This window comes from Pan troglodytes, chromosome 10, assembly GCF_028858775.2.
Source record: "Pan troglodytes isolate AG18354 chromosome 10, NHGRI_mPanTro3-v2.0_pri, whole genome shotgun sequence".
NCBI classification, from domain to species: domain Eukaryota; kingdom Metazoa; phylum Chordata; class Mammalia; order Primates; family Hominidae; genus Pan; species Pan troglodytes.
The window spans coordinates 88,376,656-88,398,410 of record NC_072408.2 but is presented as its reverse complement, the minus strand read 5'-3'; the positions used below and the strand labels follow the sequence as shown (position 1 = coordinate 88,398,410).

The following is a 21,755-nucleotide window of genomic DNA, read 5'->3' as shown; positions in this document are numbered from 1 at the left end:
TCTTCCAAGGGGCCAAGCTTAATTTCCGCCATTTCTTACCAACCCTGTTGAGGGTATACTACTTTCCAAATAATAGAGTATGGGAAAGGGAAAATAGTAACTTTATGGTAGAGAAACCAGGCAAAAACTTTGTTTGTCAAGTGACAAAGGTTGACATCATTAATAATGTTATCTGGATGTCATGTACCACTAATATGATGTGATTGACGACACTTCACCTTTGTGGTATGCTTATCCATTCATAGCCCAGTGTAATCAGGATGAAAACAGGCAAACATGTATGATTTCATGGGATTAGGGGATATTCTATGGTACATTTGGCCAGTTCCTCTCCAGACCATCAAGGTCATGAGAAACAAAGAAAAGCTGTCACACACCAAAAGAAACTGGAGAGACATGACAACTAAGTAAATATGGTACCCTGAATTTGAACCTAAAATACAAAGAGCACATTAATGTCAATACTAGTAAAATCCAAGTAAAGTATTGAGTTTAGTTAATAATAATATACTAACATCAGTTTCTTAGTTTTGACAAGTGTCCCATAGTTAATGTAAGATAACAGTTAGAAAAACTGAATGAAGGATATACAGGAATTCTCTGTACTTTCTTTGCAGATTTTCTATAAATCAGAAATTATTCCCAAATTAAAATTTTATTAAAATAATTTTCTGGTTTATTTAGCAGTTTGCTAGTTAAATAATTACCTACACACTTAATTTATCAGAATGTAGGAGTCTCATCTAAAGAATTGAGGATCACTTTTCTGCATCCTTTCCATTGATGTTATAAACTTGATGCATAATTGGAGAATCGGAAATACTAATGAATAATAATTTAGGTTGTATGTGTAAATCATCATCCTTTACAGCCTTCAGGTTTAAAGTAGGTGGTTTTTATTATGTATGACTATGTCATCTTAGATACATTCACAAAGACACCACTTTTGGCTTATTCTGTTTCCTATCCTACTGAAGTCTCCACATTTGAACGATGTGTAAATGGAACATTTATTTTTACCTCTAAAAGTTGTCAAGTCATCTGAATATGATCTTTTATACAAATTGAAGAATTTGTTAAAGATATACAAAAAGAACATATTTTGCAACAAAACCTACATGTTTGCATTCAATATTTTTGGATTTTTGAGTTGAAAATCTTCATGTGTATTAAATATTTTTATTAATTCTTGTGTGTATATATGTATATGAAATAAGGTTGTGATTATTTAAAACAAATATGTGGTACTTTTTGAAGCACTGATTGTCAAACATAATGATTTTTTAGCTAAGATGGGGAAAAGAGATAATAATAATTTCATTCGTATTCATGACATTCTATAGCAGTTCAGAAAAGTGGAAAATATTTGGTACATTTTATTTGATAGTACTCCTAGTATATACAGTCTTACTGAATTGTATGCAATTGCCTCTCAATATCCGGGCCAGCTGTAACAGCTGTAATATACTTTGATCTATAAATTATAAAAGAACTCCCTTTAAAAAAAAAAGGCTTTGTAAAAAAAAAATCACATCTTGTTGAAAAGTCTGGGAGTGACTAAAAGATTTAGAAAGATACAGAAATAAGAGTGATAAAACAGCAATTTGTTACTAAGTAGAGCTTTAAACAGTATATGAAACATGCTTCAGGTTAGTCAGAAGAGGTCCTCTGAATACACTGTGCATGCTTCCCTGAAATGAAACTGTATGTTATTGGTTAACCAGGATATTTAGCATAATCACTCTGCTAGACTGTGGTGGAGGGAGGTGATTATCACTGAGAACAGATGGGCAGGTCCACAGCACTGCCAGATTCTGCACAAGCTCCATTTATCGTTGGTTCTTGCTTTTTTCCTTCTGTGTTTTTAATTTTTTAAAAAACATTGTATGTTCTAGAGAACTAGCTTCACAAAAGGTCGGTGGCTGATGATCTTTCAGCTAAGATTTCAAATGTAGAAGAACGATTCAAAATGCTATCACTGTGTATGTAAGAAGGATGGGGCAGATTTCATTTTACCCTCTAGTCTCCCTCAATGCATGCATGGATTTATCTGTATGCTAAGCTCTCTGCTCTGCATCTGTAGCTCCTTGTGGATTATATTGTCTCAGTGATCAGAAATGATTTTCTCGGATATGAACACCGTTTCTGGCTCCCCTAAAGTGCATCCTCCTAATGGGACCCGGTTTTACACTTTTCAAGTAAGTGTGCTTTAAATGGCTTCACTACTTAGTAAGTTAATGTATTGTCAAACTTTTAACAAAGTGCTATATAAAGGAAGAAAGACTTAAAAAGGTTGGAAGTATTGAAGAAAATGTATGGAATGAATAATGTGCATGTCAGTTTAATCTACTTTAAACTGTGGGTATAGGATGGCATTAGGAGTCTCTGTGAATTAAAAAAAAATAGTGAACACAATTTTCCACAGGAATTTTTAAATCTGCTACAGTGTCATCCTTGAAGGTTAATGAGATGTGATGTGTTTCCTGATATTGTTATTTATGGTTATAATATGGTAAACATTGTAGAGTTACTTTCCTTGTGCGTCGCAGAAAGAGTAAGATTTTATGAACTTTGCAAACTAAGTCCTCTTGGCTTAGAAAAATATTTTGCATTTCATATACACAGTTTAACATAATTCCCATTATTTAATTTTCTTATGTGTATAACATAAGGACAATAAACAATACAGGAGGTTTAAGAACCAAGTTTAGTATGCTTTCTAATTTGAAATAGAGTAGAAACTCATTAAGATGGAAGATTTTCTGTGTTATCGAAAAGTCAAAATGATTTATAATATAAATGTGAGTTACAAAGCTGTTACCTACCAAATGTATTTCAATTGCCTGTGAATAAATCAGCCATCAGTCTAGAAAATGGCTAAGTCTAAACTAGATCAGATTCTATCTTCTTTTTATCTTCAAACTGTGCCTTTCATTCCTAAGGTTTACTTTGTAATTCAGTCATATCATCGTTACATGAAAAAGGAACTTGATATTCTTTTCCCTGTATATTATACATTATAGAAACATAAACAGCCTGACATTTAATTATTCTGGCTGTATAATTATACCATACTTGGAAAAAATAAGTATAACGGCCTAGAGAATTAATATAATAAAGGTGGTCAGAATTTTTTGAAGGGATCTCTAAATAAATGCACATCTGAATTATAAGTCTCTTGCCTTTGCAAACTGTAGGCAGTAGATATAATTACTCTTTCTCTCTCCCCTTTCTATACTTCTATTTTTAATTCTGTTGCCTCTTCTGTTTTACACTGATGTCTACTGATAGTGCAAGTCTGTGGTTTTACAAAATATATTCTCTTCCTACTGGTGATCTGCTTATTGTGGCAGTGATTCAAAATGCAAGTGCCCTGGGGCTGCTGTACAGAATTATTACTTTTTTTTCTCCTCTGTACACTGAGATATGAACACCTCTTACAATATCCTGCAGCTGGCTCTTTGGGTAGCATTTGACATTAGGTATTCTACTTCAGTCTCTTAAAGTTTAAGGGTCAGTTCATTCCATATGCTCGGTCATGACAGAGGCTTTTTACAATTCTTTCAGAAAAGATCTTACTGACACCTTTCTTGGCAGGTGACTTTCTTTGAAAACACACTGCAACAATTTTTAACTACCCCCTTTTTGTCGATAATAACATATTCTTGTAAAAACCGTATGAATTAAGATAAGATATAAATTTTACCAAACATAAACTCTGTTCTTCTACATTTTTAATTTCCTAAAATATTTGATCCTGAGGTCTATAGCAGACAATATGTGTTTAAGTTTTGATGTTTATCTTTTTGTTGCTATTGTCGTTTGTTTTTGCCTTTGGTGGAAGAAAGAGAGAAAGAAGGTTTTTAAAGCACAAAGATTAAGGTATATAATAGTCAACTCTTGGCTTTTTTTTTTTCCAAAAGAAAGAATTAAATGATTATTACAATTATACTGAATGATTATTGGAATTATATATTGATTATAAAGAATTAAATGATTTTCTTACCTATATACATTAACCCATATTGAGGCAGCATATTTTCTTTGGTTGAAATGCTATAAAAACAAATGAGATGCTGTAAAGTAACAGACCATTTGTCAAAAACTGTATCTTGAGAAAATGATTAAATTTTCAAAAATGGTTGTCATTATGAAATGGTGCAAATGTACTTCTAAAATGATTCTGCATCAAGGAGTTGGGATTTTAATGCTTACTTCCTTAAAATAATTCTAGCACAGGAGTTAACATATGCAAATATATTTAAGAGAGCTTAGCATGAATAATACTGTGTTTTAGCTCCATATTCTCGTTAAACTTCCAAACTATCCTGTCATTTTTTTCTGACATGGTATGCTATCACATTTTAAGAGTAAGATTTAGAATGTATTTGACCTAAGCAGTTCAAAGGTGAAAAGGCAACAAATAAGAAGTTGAAGGATATTCTTAGTACAAGACCTTGCTCTTCATTGCATCTTTAATTTAGACAAACACATTCATACTTCTGTGCAAACACATATGCCTTTTTTAATAGAATATGTAACACTCAATTTAAGCTAATTCCCTTATGTGTGAATCATCAGTTTTATATTACTGTGAATATACTTGTGCCTGCAGTTTTCTACTCAGAGGTGCCTGGACCCTGGATGATGCCAGCACTCAATTTGCACTGTATGTCTAATGAATGACTTCTCATCAAAAGTCAAGTTCTAGAGTGTAGTTTCTAAAATGCCCTTTAATTGACAAAAGTTAAAATTAAGAGCTACTAGAGGAAAATAATATTTGCAGTATTCTTATGCATTAGAAGTGTCAATTTGTAGGACTCAAATATATACAAATGGAAAACCTACTTTAAAAAAAACATATATATATATATGTTTGTTTAAAGTATATTTAAACAATTTATATATATATAAATATATAATATATTTATATATATATATAAACACAGTGAATTTTGTTACCTTTATGTCCATAAAAATGATATCTCAACATGATTCTACATTTGTTCTTTCATAGCTTTATCTTTGTAAATAACACCATCTATTTGCTCTACTAACCCTACTGAGTGGTTAGTCATGACTTAATGTGTCCCTCCTCCCAGATATCCTGGCCACCACCATGGCTCCCCTCATTTCCTAGAAATTAAATACCTTCACTCAGCTGTTTTCAAACCATATCCGCACAGTCCTAAACTTTCACGGGAGTTTGTCAGTAGTTGCTAGCAACAGCAGGGAAAAGATTTTTATTTTATTTTATTTTTATTTTTAGACAGCATCTCGCTCTGTTGCCCAGGCTGGAGTACAGTGGCCCAATAAAAGCTCACTGCAGCCTCAGCCTCCCAGGCTCAAGCGATCCTCCCACCTTAGCCCCACAAGTAGCTGGGACTATAGGCACACACCACCACACCCAGTTACTTTTTTAATGTTCTGTATAGATGGAAGTCTCACTATATTTTCCAGGGTCTTGAACTCCTGGGCTCAAGCAATCCTCCAACATTGGCCTCCCAAAGTGCTGGGATTACAGGAGTGAGCCACCCCACCAGGCTAAGAAACATTCTTTTGAGGCTCACAAAGTTTCTCTATTCTACATTTACATTTTTTATTCATGAGTTCTCTGTGAAAACTTTCATAAATAACAACAGTGTGTTACTATCACATACAAAACAAAATGAAGTTCGCAACCCATTTCTTCAAACCAAAGGAATAATTTCTGATAGAAGGCATTATATCTCCTGGGCCCATAGAAGAATTATTTCTGTTTAAGATATATTTATTTATTTGTTTAGCCATTGAATCCTAGCATTAATAACATTATCTGTCAGAACTATGTATAGAAGTGGCTAACTCTTCATACCTACTGAAAACAAGAGAAAGAAACTTTACTATAGGTTTGGAAACATAGTAACCTCCTGCTTCCGTGCTTAAAATACTTCTCTTCTCCAACCATTCTGGCACCAGACACTGGTTTTCTGGAAGACAATTTTTCCATGAACTTGAGAAGGGGACGGGAAGGGATGGTTTCAGGGAAGGGATCTAAGATGTTCCATCTTAGATCATCAGGCATGAGATTTCTGTAAGGCAGGTGCAACATAGATCCCTCACAAGCACAGTTCACAATAGGGTTCACACTCCTATGAGCATCTAATGCCACCACTGATCTGACAGGAGGCAGAGCTCAGGCGGTAATGTGAGTAATGGGGAGCAGCTGTAAATACAGATGAAGCTTTGCTCAATTGCCCACTGCTCACCTTCTGTTCTGCAGCCTAGTTCCTAACAGGCCATGGACAGGTACCACCAGTTGGGATCACTGCCTTAAGTGATAGAAATTATCTTCCCAGCTTGGCATAAAAAAGACCTTCCTGATATGGGACACACTCTACTTTCTTTCCTAAAAAAGTTGTTTGCATGCTTTTCTGTGTGATTGTCTTTGCCTCTTCACTCAAAGTGCCCACTGGAAAATTTTTCTTAAAGACTTATCTCACATGCTACCTCCTCTGTGAAGCCTTCACCCATTCCTGCACACTGTATTAAATGCCTTTTGTAAAAAATCCTCTTTATTTGTTCATACTGCTACCAAAACAAATTTTATGCTTTGTTATAATCCCCAAGACCATTTTATTAAGCTGTGTTCCTCATACATGGAGACCAATAATATGTGTGTAAGGTGGAAAATATATTTCAAAAATAAATGATTTACCTATTAAAATTTAACACAGTAAGCAACTAATTATTTTTCTTTTAACTATATAGGCAGTTAGTGAGACGTAACTATTTATTAATAGGGATAGTATCTAAAGATGTATAAATGTAAATTTGCTTGTGTACCACACAAAGTAAGATTATTTAAAATATGTAATAGATACATGAGTGACCAAGGAAAATTTTTAATTTTATTGTTTTTTAATATTTCTATGGTAGCTAGCCAAAGCCTTTTTGAGGATTTTTAATACCTCTTTACCATTTTTATTAATTGGGGTTTTTCTTATTTTACCAAGAGAACTTTAAATTTTTATTGTATATAGTCTCATACTTGGCAGATAGGATTAGCACCTGAAATAGGAGACTGATATGTAAACTGAAAATCTCAATTGCATGAAGAAATTTTATTCAAAAAGATACTTAGCTGGGCATGGTGGCTCATGCCTGTGTTCTCAGCACTTTGCAAGGCCGAGGCAAGTGGAACTCCTGAGCTCAGGAGTTCAAGACCGGCTTAGGCAACACAGAGAAACCCCGTCTCTATCAAAAATACAAAAAAATTAGCTGGGCATGGTGGTACACACCTGTGGTCAAAGCTACTTGGGAGACTGAGGTCGGAGGATCACTTAAGCCTGGGATGCAGAGGTTGCAGTGAGCCAAGATTGCACCAGTGAATTCCAACCTGGGTGACAGAGTGATACCCTGTGTATTAGTTCGTTTTCATGCTGCTGATAAAGATATACCCAAGACTGGGAAGAAAAAGAGGTTTAGTAGACTTACAGTTCCCTGTGACTGAGGAGGCCTCACAATCATGGTAGAAGGCAAAGAGGAGCAAGTCATGTCTTAAGTGGATGGCAGTAGGCAAAGAGAGAGCTTGTGCTCTTCTTTTTAAAACCGTCGGATCTCATGAGACTCATTCACTATCATGAGAATAATAAAGGAAAGACCCACCACCATAATTCAACCACACCCCACTGGGTTCCTTCCACAACATGTAGGAAGTGTGGGAGTTACAATTAAAGATGAGATTTGGATGGGGACAGAATCAAACCATATTTTTCCATCCCAGACCCATCCCAAATGTCTTGTTCTCACATTTTAAAACCAATCATGCCTTCCCAACAGTCCCCCAAAATCTTAACTCATTTCAGCATTAACTCAAAAGTCCACAGTCCAAAGTCTTACCTGAGACAAGGCAAGTTTCTTCTGCCTATGAGCCTGTAAAATCAAAAGCAAGTTGCATACTTCCTAAATACCATGGGGGCACAGGCATTGGGTTAATACAGCCATTCCAAACAGGAGAAATTGGCCAAAACAAAAGGACTACAGGCCCCATGCAAGTCTGAAATCCAGCAGGGCAGTCAAATCTTAAAGCTCCAAAATGATCTCCTTTGACTTCATGTCTCACATCCATTCATGCTGATGCAAGAGGTGGGTTCCCATGGTCATGGGCAATTCCGCCCCTATGGCTTTACAGGTACAGCCTCCTTCCTGGCTGCTTTCATGGGCCAATGTTGAGTGCCTGTGGCTTTTCCAGGTGTACAGTGCAAGGTGTCAGTGGATCTACCATTCTGGGGTCTGGAGGCAAGCAATGGTGGTTCCCCAGTAGAGATTGACCTCACATTTTTTTCTGCACTGCCGTAGCAGACGTTCTCCATGAGGACCCCACCCCTGCAGAAAACTTCTGCCTGGGCATCCAGGAATTTCCATACATCCTGTGAAATCTAGGCAGAAGGTCCCAAACCTCAATTCTTGACTTCTGTGCACCCACAGGCTCAACAGCATGTGGAAGCTGCCAAGGCTTCAGGCTTCCACCCTCTGAAGCAACAACCTGAGCTGAACTTTGGCCCCTTTTAATCACAGCTGGTGTAGCTGGGACGTAGGGCACCAAGTCCCTAGACTGCACATAGCAGAAGGACCCTGGGCCCGGCCCATGAAAACACTTTTTCCTCCTCTACCTCTGGGCCTGCGATGAGAGGGGCTGCCACAAAGGTCTCTGACATGCCCTGGAGACATTTTCACTATTGTCTTGGGGATTAACATTCAGCTTCTTGTTACTTATGCAAATTCCTGCAGCCGGCTTGAATTTCTCCTCAGAAAATGGGTTTTTCTTTTCTATAGCATTGTCAGGCTGCACATTTTCAAAACTTTTGTGCTCTGTTTCCCTTTTAAAACTAAGTGCCTTTAACAACACCCAAGTCACCTCTTGAATGCTTTGCTGCTTTGAAATTTCTTCTGCCAGATATCCTAAATCATCTCTCTCAAGTTCAAAGTTCCACAAATCTTTAGGGCAAGGGCAAAATGCCACCAGTCTCTTTGCTAAAACATAACAAGGGTCACCTTTGCTCCAGTTCCCAAAAAGATCCTCATCTCCATCTGAGACCACCTCAGCCTGGATTTTATTGTCCATATCATTATCAGCATTTTGGTCGAAATCATTCAACAAGTCTCTAGGAAGTTCCAAATTGTCCCACATTTTCCTGTCTTCTTCTGAGCCCTCCAAACTGTTCCAACCTCTGCCAGTTATCCAGTTCCAAAGTTGCCCCCACATTTTCAATTATCTTTTCAGCAATACCCCACTCCTGGTACCAATTTACTGTATTAGTCCGTTTTCACACTGCTGATAAAGACATACCCAAGACTGGGAAGAAAAAGATGTTTAATGGACTTAACAGCTCCACATGGCTGAGGAGGCCTTACAGTCATGGCGGGAGGCAAGGAAGAGCAAATGACATCTTAAATAGATGGTGGCAGGCAAAGAGAGAGAGCTTGGGCAGGGAAACTCCCATTTTTAAAACCATCAGATCTCATGAGACTCATTCACTATCACGAGAACAGCACAGGAAAGACCCACCCCCATAATTCAATCACCTCCCACCGGGTTCCTCCCACAACACATGGAAATTGAGAGAGTTAAAATTCAAGGTGAGATTTGGGTGGGGACACAGCCAAACCCTATCACCCTGTTTCAAAAATAAATAAATAGATAAATAAAATTGGAAAGAAAATAAAAAAGAAAAAGAAAAAAAGATACTAATGGTAATTAGTATATGGATAGCATCATATCTCTGTAATCAAATGAGGTTGAGGTAATTCTGGCTTTTCATCAAAGAACAAGATTTTCTACATTCTATCATTTTGTTGCTACCTAAGAGTCTGCCATTATTTTTCTATTATTTGGAGGACCATATAACTTCTTATGGTAGATAAATTTTAAATCCATCTGGAAATACCTCTCAGAATGCTTGGCATGTGTTATGTGTTCAAATAAAATTAATGAAGACAAAGTAACAATATACAGATGATACAAAATACCTCTTAGCTGCAAGATTACCTAGTAATATAGGCAGAGTTTCCCAGCCAAGAGAGAGAATCAGTATTTTGCTCTGTCACCCAATTGTATGCATTCATGCTTATGAATGGCAGAGATAATACAAGAGATGTTTAAAATAACTGGAACATAACCTAGAGACAGGAAATGGCTAAAAATAAAGTATGCAACCTCCAAAATACAAAGATAGCTTTAACTGTAATCCCTAAGACCTTGGATTTGGATTTAAGAATTTTCAGTGAGGAGTGAAAAAAAGCTTGGATTTGCTGTTAGAATACTGGATGTTTCCTTGGTTGGGATTTGGACGAGAACAGAGGGAACAATTCAGTAGCTTTTAAAAAAAATGCATATGAGTTGTCATGATTTCCCACTTAGAGATGAAAAAATGAAGGTCCATAAAGGTACCCAAATCAGCATTTAATAATGCAAAGAGGGAGTAATATAGTTTGTCTGAATCCAGAGCTATAAAACACAAAAATCCATGGTCTTTCCATTATATTCTGCTGCCTAAACTGTTAATTATTACATGCAGCAACAAAAGTATTCTAAACTATGTAATTTCCAATACTGTTTACCTATTAGGGCAGACATTTACAGAAATTTGTCTCCATAACTTGAAAACATTGCCTCACTGGATTTTTAAATTTAAGGCTTTTATTTAACTACACCCCCTCATGTAATCATTACTGATAGTATTTTCCTAGTTGCAAATACATATTTATTATAATCAAATTTCCAATAAACTTATATCCTGAAATTGCACTGAAAGATATAAAGGGCAACTCGAGGAAAACATCTGTCATAAATACACACCTTTGTTTTTTTAAGAATGTTCTGTATATCAGTGATAGCGACCATAGAAATCAATGAGTAGCCTTTGGGGCTCCAGATAGTAAGTTATAACTCTTCCATTTGCAGAAGTCTCTACCTAATACAAGTTAGCTAGGCTGTATATTATATGAGGGCAGGTGCTGCATCCTTATTCTCATTGTTAATTCACAGACATCAAGCAGATTGCCTAATACAAAACCATGATTAGTAAATAGGTAATTAATTTTATTACAAATTAAAAAGAAGAATGTTTTACTTAGTGTCATATAGTCATTGCTGGTATTCTGATTTAGTGCAACCTCCTTAAAATCACATAAATGCTTTTATGATTCTCAGGTTTAGGCATACAAATGTATTTCACTTGTACCTAGCTAAAATAACTCTATGTTTCAGGTATCATCTGGAGGGGAAAGAAATTGGAAGTATGTAAATGACTTGGCAAGTTCTTGATATAAAGTATTTAATACACCGAGTACAGTCCAGGTGGTTAGAAAGAGCCCAATAAAGCAGCTACTGAAACAGTGGTTTCAGTGGTATGGTATGGTCCATAGATCACACTAGAGTTGGCAAGGATGTGAGCTAATAAAAGAGAAAGTGAAACATATTTAATAGGTATAATAAATATAATTCAAAAGAATTTATAAAGTTGCTGAATATTATAAGAGGCAAAAGAGGAAAGGTCAGGTTTATCTTTAATATTTCTAGTGAAGGAGAGATGAATATGGAGAAGGAGCCGTTTGGAAAACAATATATTAAGTTCAGTTTTGAACAGATTGATTAGACAGCTGGAAACACAGGTTTGGCTCTCAGGAAAGAGGTCTGTCTGAGTAGTAGATGTTAATGTGGGAGACATCTGATTACTGGGTAGAGGAAGCCATGGAAGTAGATGAAATGGCTTTAGCAGAGAATGAGGAGATTGGGAGTAGGGTGGGGCTGGACACATTCACTTACACAGAATTATCATTATTTTGAGTGTGTGTGCTTGGTTTACTTTGTAAGTACATTTTGGAAGTTGTTTTCCTTATCACCCCTCCTTGAATATTACCCCTGAAGTTAATTAGATACTCCTGACTCCTAAATGTGTGTATTAGCTTTATTTTATAAATACTTTCTGGAAGCTTATATTCCCATTCAACCCCATCCTAGAATATTATCCCTGAAACTTAATTCAAGATAAATTCTCCTGTTCTTATACTTCCTTACCATAATAAATATATGTGTATCGCATTATTATACTAACCTTAGTTTTTTGCTTGTCTCTCTGCACGACTAGATTGGGAATTCCTAGAGAGCATATAATTTATTTCACTTAACTGGTCACATTTTTATTGACACCTAGCATAATTCCTGTCATATAGAAAGTTTCTATGCTTTTTGAATGAATAAATGAGTTCATATTTAAATTTTAGACTAAAATTAGTTTGCTAACTTTGACACACCTTGTTGTGAGGCACCATTATGTCAGACTTCAACAATGTTGAGAAAAACACTAGGCCTCTGCACTCAAGGGTCTTAGAGTTACCCCAAGGAAAACTATCAAAAAGTCACAATAGCATATTATTCTGTTCTCTAGAGTAGACAGATAAACAGAAATGCTTTGACTTTAAATGTACATACAGACAATATTATTATAAATTGGGTAATTTGAATTACATAATTCTACTTCCAAATTTACTTTTAATTCTAGTTCATATTTAACTTTGCTACCATTTTTATTGCTTTTTCCTTTTATATTTTCAAAATATTTTACAAATAACAAGAATTATTCTAAAAAAATTCATAATAGTTAAGAGCATTAATGTATTAGTCCATTTTCACACTGGTATAAAGAATACTACCCAAGATTGGGTAATTTGTAAAGAAAAGATGTTTAATTAACTCACAGTTCCACATGGGTAGAGAGGCCTCAGGAAACTTATAATCATGGTGGAAGGGGAAGAAGGCACGTCTTACAAGTGGCAGGCAAGAGAGAGAAAGTGTGAAGGAAGAACTGTCAAGCATTTATAAAACCATCAGATCTCATGAGAACTCACTATCACAAGACCAGGATAGGAGGAACTGCCGCCATGATCCAATCACTCCCCTCCCTCGACACATGGGAATTACAGGTCCTTCCCTCTACATGTGAGGATTACAATTCAAGATGATATTTGGATGGGGAAGCAGATCCAAACCATATCAATGACCACTGGAATTAAATACATTATTCAAAAACAGGTTCTATGATTTGCTAGAGTGTGACTATAAGCAAGTGAAATTATTTCTCTATTTTTACTTCCCTAAACCATTGGAAAATAAAAAAAAATATTTAGGTCGTAAGGTTATTCTAAAAGCTCAATGGAATATATATGGAATCTTGTAAAAGTATTTACTTCCAGTAAAGATGGAACTCAAGATTAACTATTGTTTTAATGATGAAGGTACTTTTTAAATAATAGCATAATTTATTTCAAGATTACAAATAATCTTTTTATTGGCTTATCTTAAATTTAGAGAAATGTAATGTTAAGTGAGCACAGGCACTACTTTAAGTATTTTATATATCAATTAGGGAAGCTCAGTAAAATATATTGACTTGTCAAGATCCTTATAATATATACATTATTTTGTGCTTATATAATATAAGTTTTCAGAATACTAAGTATCCTTTTGAAAGTGTTCTTGTATTTCTTTTATAAATGCATTTCTTGTGTATTTTTAAATTGTGTTATATAATTCATTTTGAAGTTTACCATATTGAATCTTTGTTATGACTTTTATTACCATCTTAGTTTTATAGTCATAAATATGTACATTAAAATTACCAATTTCTGAATTTAGCTAATTTTAAAATATAACTTACTGTATCTACAAATTAAAAGAGAATAGCTGACTTTGTATGCTAAGTGCTGCATACAACATGTAAAGATTTAAATAAATTTGTATCACTGGGAGTCAAAAAGAGTCAATGCTATTACTGGCATGTTAAAAGAATATCACAAACTGATATTTTAAGTTATATCAAAAAGCAAACCTCAGCAACTTTAAATAGAAAACTGGACAATGAAACTAGGAAGCAATGAACATAACCTGATTATTGTATCGTAAATATTCTTGATTGTAATTATTTTGGTGAAGAAAAGACACATGATTCATAGAAAACATTGTATTTATTGGTTGTTTTCTACAAAATAAAATTAATGCAAAAGCAACAGTTCTGAACTACAATGTAATGTTTGTATATACAGTCATACAACCACTTAATGACATTGTGGTCAATGACAAAGTGCATATATAATGGTGGTCCTATAAGATTACAATGCAACTGAAAAATTCCTATCACAAAGTGACATCATAGCCATCATAATATCATAGTCATCATAACATCATACACATCATAACGTCATAACACAATGCATCATGCTGGTGGTGATGCTGGTGTAAACAAACCTACTGTGCTGCAAGTCATATAAAAGTATAGCACATACAATTATGTACAGTATATAATAACTTGATAATGATAATAAACATCTATGTTACTGGTTTATACATTTACTATACAATATTTTAATTGATATTTTGGAGTGTACTTCTTCTTATTAAAAAAAACTTAACTGTGAAATAGTCTCAGGCAGGTACTTCAGGAAGAATTCCAGAAGAAAGCACTATTATCATAGGTGGTGACAGCTCTGTGGGTGTTATTGTTCCTGAAGACCTTCTTGTAAGACAAAATGTAGAGGTGGACGACAATGGTGGTGATGATCATGAGCCTCTGTGGGCCTGGGCTAATGTGCATGTCTGTGTCTTATTTTTAATTCAAAAGTTTAAAAAGTAAAAACAAAAATCAAATAGAAAAGAAGCTTATAGAATACGGATATAAAGAAAGAAAATATTTTTGTCCAGCTATACAATGTGTTTATGTTTTAAGCTAAGTGTTATTACAGAAGAGTCAAAAAGTGAAAAAAATAACCTAAAGTTTATAAAGTAAAACAGTTACAGTAAGCTAAGGCTAATTTATCACTGAAGGAAGAAAAATATGTTTTGTAAATTTAGTGTAGCCCAAGTGTACATCGTTTACTATGCCTGCAGTAGTGTACAGTAATGTCCTAGGCCTTCACATTCACCAACCACTCACTCACCAATTCACCCAGAGCAATTTGCAGTCCTGCAAGCTCCATTTATGGTAAGTGCCCTATATTTATTCTTTTTTATTCTTTTATGCTATATATTTATGCTTTTTATTCTTTTATATATATTATATATATTTATATATAATATATAATTATATAATATATTATATATAAATATAATTAATATATAATATATAATATAATTATATTATATTATATAATTATAAAATGTGTAAATATAAATTTATTATATATAATAAATATATATATTATATATAATGCTTTTTATTCTTTTATGCTATATATTTACCATATGTTTTAGATAGGCCTTATATATATTTAGATATACAATTACTACCATATTACAATGCCTACAGTAATCACTACAGTAGCATGCTGTACAGGTTTGTGGCCTAGGAGCAGTAAGCTATGCCATATAGGCTAGATGCGTAGTAGGCTACGCCATCTAGATTTATGTATTGTGTCATGATGTTTACATGACAAAATCACCTAATTATGCACTTCTCAGAACACAAGCCAGTCATTAGACGATGTATAACCGTAGCATACTTTATCCTGTACTTCTGTCTTCTTTGGCACATTATTATTCTGCTCTTTTTAAGATGATCCAGCTTTGACGTTATAATAGGACTATAAGAAGCCATAGGTGTAGTTGGTTGATGTTACACAGATGCTGAAAATGAAGCCATCTTTGAAATCCTAAATGATATATGGCATCATAAATAAAATATTATACATTAACTGTATTTCGAGCATTATAATTTATCACTGACTACATTATTTGTTTTAACACAATTTTGTTTAATGTTAAATATTTAATATATAAGGAATCACATGTTTTAACAACAATATATTTCAAATATTTGCATACACTGTTCTTTCATTCAGGAAACACTTATCAAGAACTTGCTTTAGATGTGAAGTATATTTTCAGGGAGCAGTTTTTGTAAAGCATAAGAGGTTAAAACAAATATTTTAATAGACGATTGTAAGATGCAGTTATATTGTGCTAAAAGAATCAGTTAATTCCAAATGTGTCAATTGAGAAAGAATTTGAGGAAGAATTTTATTCTTTAAAAAGTCATGAGGAATTTTGAAATAATTATATTACAAAAACATAAGTAAAGAAGTATTTTATTAATACATACATACCAGCCATGGTTTATGGCTGGCCAATGGGCCATGAACTGAGGGACCATTCTAGACAGAGCTTCTCCATGGCAGACATTCCCTAGAATTTTTGTTTTCTTTACCTTCTTGAAGTTCTAAAACATACTGTGGACCCTAGGCCTCCAGATCTTTAGTGATGCCATTCCCTGTCTCCATGTTGTGTTATGCACACACAGACACACTCATTTAGTACAACCCATTGGTGATGGTAATTATGAAGAATACTCCATCAGCTAAGAGCCTTGTTCTTAGAACAGGCTAGTTTCTGTTTTAGCATGTTTTACTGGAAAAAGCAATGGCCAATTTGTTTTAATAAATCTTAAACATCCTATATTTATTTTTAAATATTCTTCTAGGTTATTTGCATGACAAGAAGGAAAATATGTATTTTCTCTGATCTTTACTGTATTTATTGATAGAAGGCAGAGAATGCTGAAGAAATTGAAAAGGGTGAGGTTAAGAGCTAGAACATAAACCTTGTAGTGACCAATGCTTCATTTTCTTAGAAAAAAAAAGGAAAAGAGAAGATGGGTAAAGAGACGTAATAAAACTTGATAGAAAGCATTTTGAAACAGTTTACATCAAATGGCTTTATCCTAATCACTGTACCAAAAGTAAATGGCACAGGAATGACGTTGCATGCTTCAGGAGAGTGGGAAATATTGGAAATAATGTATTTTTGGGGGATAATAGATGTTAGCAGCAATGAGAGTCAAGGTGCAATTGGAAGCATAGATGTGTAGCTGTCTTTTAAGTAGATTTCTGTGATTATCTTTCTAAACAGAATTGAAATGGAAATACGTATTGGCAGATGCCACAAAATATTAAGGAGGCAAGGAATTCAAGGTTTTAATGAGTAATGTTGAACTGACTGAATATGGGTTAGTCTTTAGGTAATGAACATAGGAAGTGATATTTTTATTGAAAATATATTTCACTTCTCAAAAAAATGGAAAAACTCCCCGGAAAATTGTACTTTGCTTAATGTTATTATAGTACCATGTTACAGACATAAATTCCAAGAAAATGTATTTTATTCAACGATGATTCCCAGGACATTTCATCATATGTGACACTCCAAAAATATATGTGAAGTGAATAGATGTTATTTGGTAATACAAATTTGAAGATTTTTTTTTTACCTTGTAAAATATTGTAACTGAAATAAAGTTAATGTATTTTGCACTTTTAAGTAATCCCCAAATTTAACTTTTACATATATCTAATAAGAAAGAATAAGTAGCAGTATGAAACATGCGTTGAAGGACGTGTGAGCACATCAACCATTGTAGATAATGATGAGAGGGACAGTCATAGTGTTTTTTATAAGCTAAACGAAAGGTAGGAGAATTTGTGCTTTTGTAGAGAAAGGTCAAATACACTCACAGGCCTAGAAAATTAGCCTTATTTTTAATATTGCGTTAATCTAATTTTATTAATATAGCCAGTTAGTATATTACATTTTCAAAAAATATAGAGAAATATTTAATATGAAATGCTGCCAATATAATTTACTAAGTGAAAAATAGATCTTAAGAAGAAAGGATGAAGAAAATCACAGGCATTATGTAGCCTGAGGTAAAGAACATGGAAGAGAAACTCAATTCCATCTATTCAAAAGCAAGACTCTTTGATTTGAATACATTATTATTGTTCACCATGTCTGGTGAGAAACCTGCGGGAATACATAAAAGTGAATGTAAACAAGATGTTTCAATTGGATATAAATATGAATTAATAAGTATTGGAGTAAAATAATCATTAAAAATGGAATCTTAGTCAAATCTCGATATTGGGGATTTTCTAGATGAGGCGGACTACAAAATGCAAGGAGCAGGAAATATAAATATGGGCCTTATATCTAAACTTGAAACGTTAATATGCAAATATTGAATTTCCCCGAGGTTCAGTTTATTTTTAAAGTAATAAAAATAGTAAATATGTTTCTCAAGGTTGAAGAGAAAATATATTGGAAGGCATTTTATACATTTTAAAATACCATTCAGTTGAGGCTTGCAGTTGAAAGCAGCAGAAACTTATGGGCACATTAAACAAAATAAAAAATGTATCAGAATGATACAGAAACACTGAAAGAAAACCAAAAATATCAGGGTTTTTTGTTAGTTTGTTTGTTTTGTTTTGTTTTGTTTGACTCACGTGACTATTATGTACAAAGTTCTATTCTAGTTACTGGATAAATTACGGCAAGGAAGTGAAACATGGAACTTATATTCTAATAGGATACAATAGATAATAGCAAAATAAATAGGATGATGTATAGCATGCTGGGCAGTGATAAAAGCTAAGGAGAAATAGGGAACATAGTAAGTGGGAAGGGAGTGTTAGAGTGTGCAGTTTAAATGATATGGGGAGGAGAGGCCTCACAGAGAAGAGCACCTGCGCGTAAAGTCCTGGAGGAATCAAAGCAGCTTTGGAGATCTCTGTACTAGAATGCACTGAAGGGCAGTCTCTTTACAATGTCATCCATCACTAGATAGTTTAACTGTACTCACAGCCCTCTACTCAAGGCAGAGAAAATGTGGCTGGCCCAATCTGGACCTCATTTAATCATGTATGTGCTGTGATCTGCTGGTCTTGTGCCTGGCTTGCTCAACCCCTGTCCCAACACTGTCCCACCTACTATAACAAGGTACACCACAGATTGTGCTCAAGGAGATTTTAGATTTCCTTTAAGACCAAAAAAAAAAAAAAAAAAAAAAAAAGTGTCTATGACATCTGTACAGTCCTCACTTCTTCTAACACTTTCTTTCTGTGCCATCCTTTCCCCATTTTCTACTTCTGTGTGCTAAAATCTCACTGTTTCTTCAGAGTCCGGTGCAATATATGAATGTGTCACAGTCCCTCAATTTAGGTTCACCATTACTCTTGTTGAGATTGCATATAATGTTGTGCTTACCTCAATTATAATAATTACCACAAATCTGATTTAATTATGCATATCTGTTTTCCCATGATTCTGTGAGTTCCTTAAGGAAAAAAATACACTTTTTTAGGTGAACAAATTGTGGGTGTTCAATAAATGTCTAAATATATAAAGGATATATGTAATTATCTCAAAGGGCACAAAGCACATGTTGTACCAAGCTTTATGTTGGCGATATATTCATTAAAGTTGACATCGTTTCTATAGAATATGAAGTATCTAACAGGATATAATTATCATTTATGCATGTGTGTAGTTGTTGATGTTTTTGTTTATTTGGTGGAGAGAAGTTATAAGTGAGGGAAATAATTTATTGTAAGCATTTTAACATAAAAGTTTTAAAATATTTTAAAATTTAAAATAAATATATTTATTTATATTTAATGTGTATTTAATATCAGGCTACCTGTACTTTATATAAATACTATATAAAATATAGATATTCCATTTCAATCTGTTTGATGTTCAACAATACCGTGCTATTCAAATCAGCTTCAATTTTCTTTTAATAGCAAACCATTTTCCCTAAAGTTATTAGTATTGAATCCTTATAGCATTTGAAGTCATACAGAGCTGAGTGTTAATCATTCTTTACCACCTTCTGGACAAGGGATTTAATCTTTCTAACTTCACTTTTTACATCTGTAAAATGGGGTAGATAGGAATACCAACCTCAAGGGATTGTCATCAAGGTGAACTGAGATACTGCATATGTAAAGAACCCATCATGAGGCTTGACATGCACGAATGCAAAACAGGTGTACTTACAGTACTATTTTATTAATATCATTACTAAAGTATCAAATATTTAAATGAAATACTTTGTTTCTTAATAATATAATTAATTGTTACTGTCAATTCAAATTCTCTCTAGAAATTGCCTGTGAGTTTCAGATTTTATTGGCTGCATTTTATTTTATCTCTTCTCTCTCTTGGATCAGAGTAAAAGATCCTTGGAATTGTTACAGTGATTCTCGAACTTCAGAATGCATAATTATCCAAAATGCAGACTACCAAGACTACCTCCAGAGATGATGCAGAAAATATGTAGGAGAAAATGAATTAGCATTTTTAATCTGAATCTGAGGTGATGCCTATGCAAAAATATCACAAATTGGAAAATAGTGTATAAGAGATGGAGTATTTTTAGCACTACAAACGGTACCGTCTATGTGAAGAATGGTGAATGCAAGGTTAAATATTCACAGAGCCTTCCTTCAGTTATAAATAATTATATTTTAGAAAGATGTGCTTTGATTTGTGTGATGAAGTCATTTAATTATTTCCTTCGTAAGCCAATTTGTAACTCCAATTGATGTATGCATTGTGAGGATACCAAACTACTTTTTTCACATGAAAATAAGCTAATTAAATTGTGGAACAGCCCTCTGTAATAATGACCTTTAGCTTATACCTCCTTTAGGGCATATGTTTGTCCAGGAATTTCCAGACTTAGACTTAATATATTGCCATGTCAGGAATGATATTCATCTCTTCCTAAATAATGATTTATCTGTCACTGAGAATCTGTTTAAAATGAAACAAAAGCTTTAAATTATCCACTACAATAAATGTGATTAGTTTTTTAAAATTCTGATTTCAAATTAGAGCTTGATTAAAACAGTTAATGTTCATTACTAGAGGGGTATTATGTGGTTGCTATTCCTCGAGTACACAATCCCTCCTAGTGGATTTGGTCATTATCTTTTTACCTTTAGCTACATCTCAATAATAAGGCCTATTATGAGTGTCACTTTTGCTTTTATAAAAGTTCGAAATTACAAATTGATACAAAAATGTAATATTAGAAATGTCGTAAAGAAAGCACTTGTTTATGACCAGCTAAATATTCACTAATAACTTGTCTCAAGATTTTTTTCAATTTAGCTTCACTTAGAAGAAAATTGGCAATCTTATTCTAATATTGTAAAATGAGCATTATTTTTAAATGTATTTTAACTATTATGGGAAACAATACTTTAAAGTACCTGAATTATTGATGTTGATTAGTGTCTCCTTCTCCTGTACTTTGTGCTTCATTTAAGAGGTGTATCAATCACTATACAGGCATTTATGATATCTAGCAAAATCAACCCAGAGCAGACAATATTTCCTGAGAGGCATCATGATATGGCTAAAAGAGTGTGAGATTTGAATCAGATGGACAGATATGCTACCATTTACTAATCATGTGACTTTGGGCAAGTTATTTAACTATGCTCTCACCACAAAATGAAAATAATAAAACCTATCTCACAGAATTGTTATAAAGATTGGAAATGATATAAAGAAATTTTATGAAGATTAGAAATGATGTAAGCTACTAAGTATTAGCCTTTCTATAATAAAAATGTTGATCATCATCCTCATCATGAAACTTTTTAAATAAAAATAAAATAAACTCATTAAAAGTTCTTTTTAAAAGTGAGATATTTTACTATAACTTACAGTTTCCTTCTAAGCAGAGGGGTGTTAATTTTAGTAAGCTGGTTAGTTGGGATAATTTTTTATGAAAGACAAGATATTCTAATGTTCATCATTATGGTGATGATGATGATAATAATAATACCTAATTTGGTTGATAACCTCAAGGACAACCCCCAAACACCCTCACTTCCTGATATGTCTGCCTTTGTGTAGACCCCTTCTTCAT

General features: G+C 33.7%; 1 protein-coding gene across 32 annotated transcripts in view; it reads left to right on the top strand.

Annotated features, from left to right (window-relative positions):
• The window catches only part of PPFIA2 (PTPRF interacting protein alpha 2), a 505,598-nt gene that overhangs the window by 160,738 nt on the left and 323,105 nt on the right, over window positions 1–21,755 (top strand). For 2 of the 32 annotated variants that reach the window (XM_054664549.2, XM_054664547.2), the window contains exon 1: window positions 1,779–2,198. The exons of 27 other annotated variants lie outside the window; for them this stretch is intronic. In XM_054664549.2, the coding sequence (XP_054520524.1) occupies window positions 2,118–2,198 (81 nt within the window). In that variant the 5' untranslated portion in view covers window positions 1,779–2,117. Of the gene's footprint in view, window positions 1–1,778; window positions 2,199–21,755 lie in introns of those variants that run through there. 3 more of the 32 variants (XM_054664544.2, XM_054664546.2, XM_054664548.2) reach the window with 3 other exon arrangements.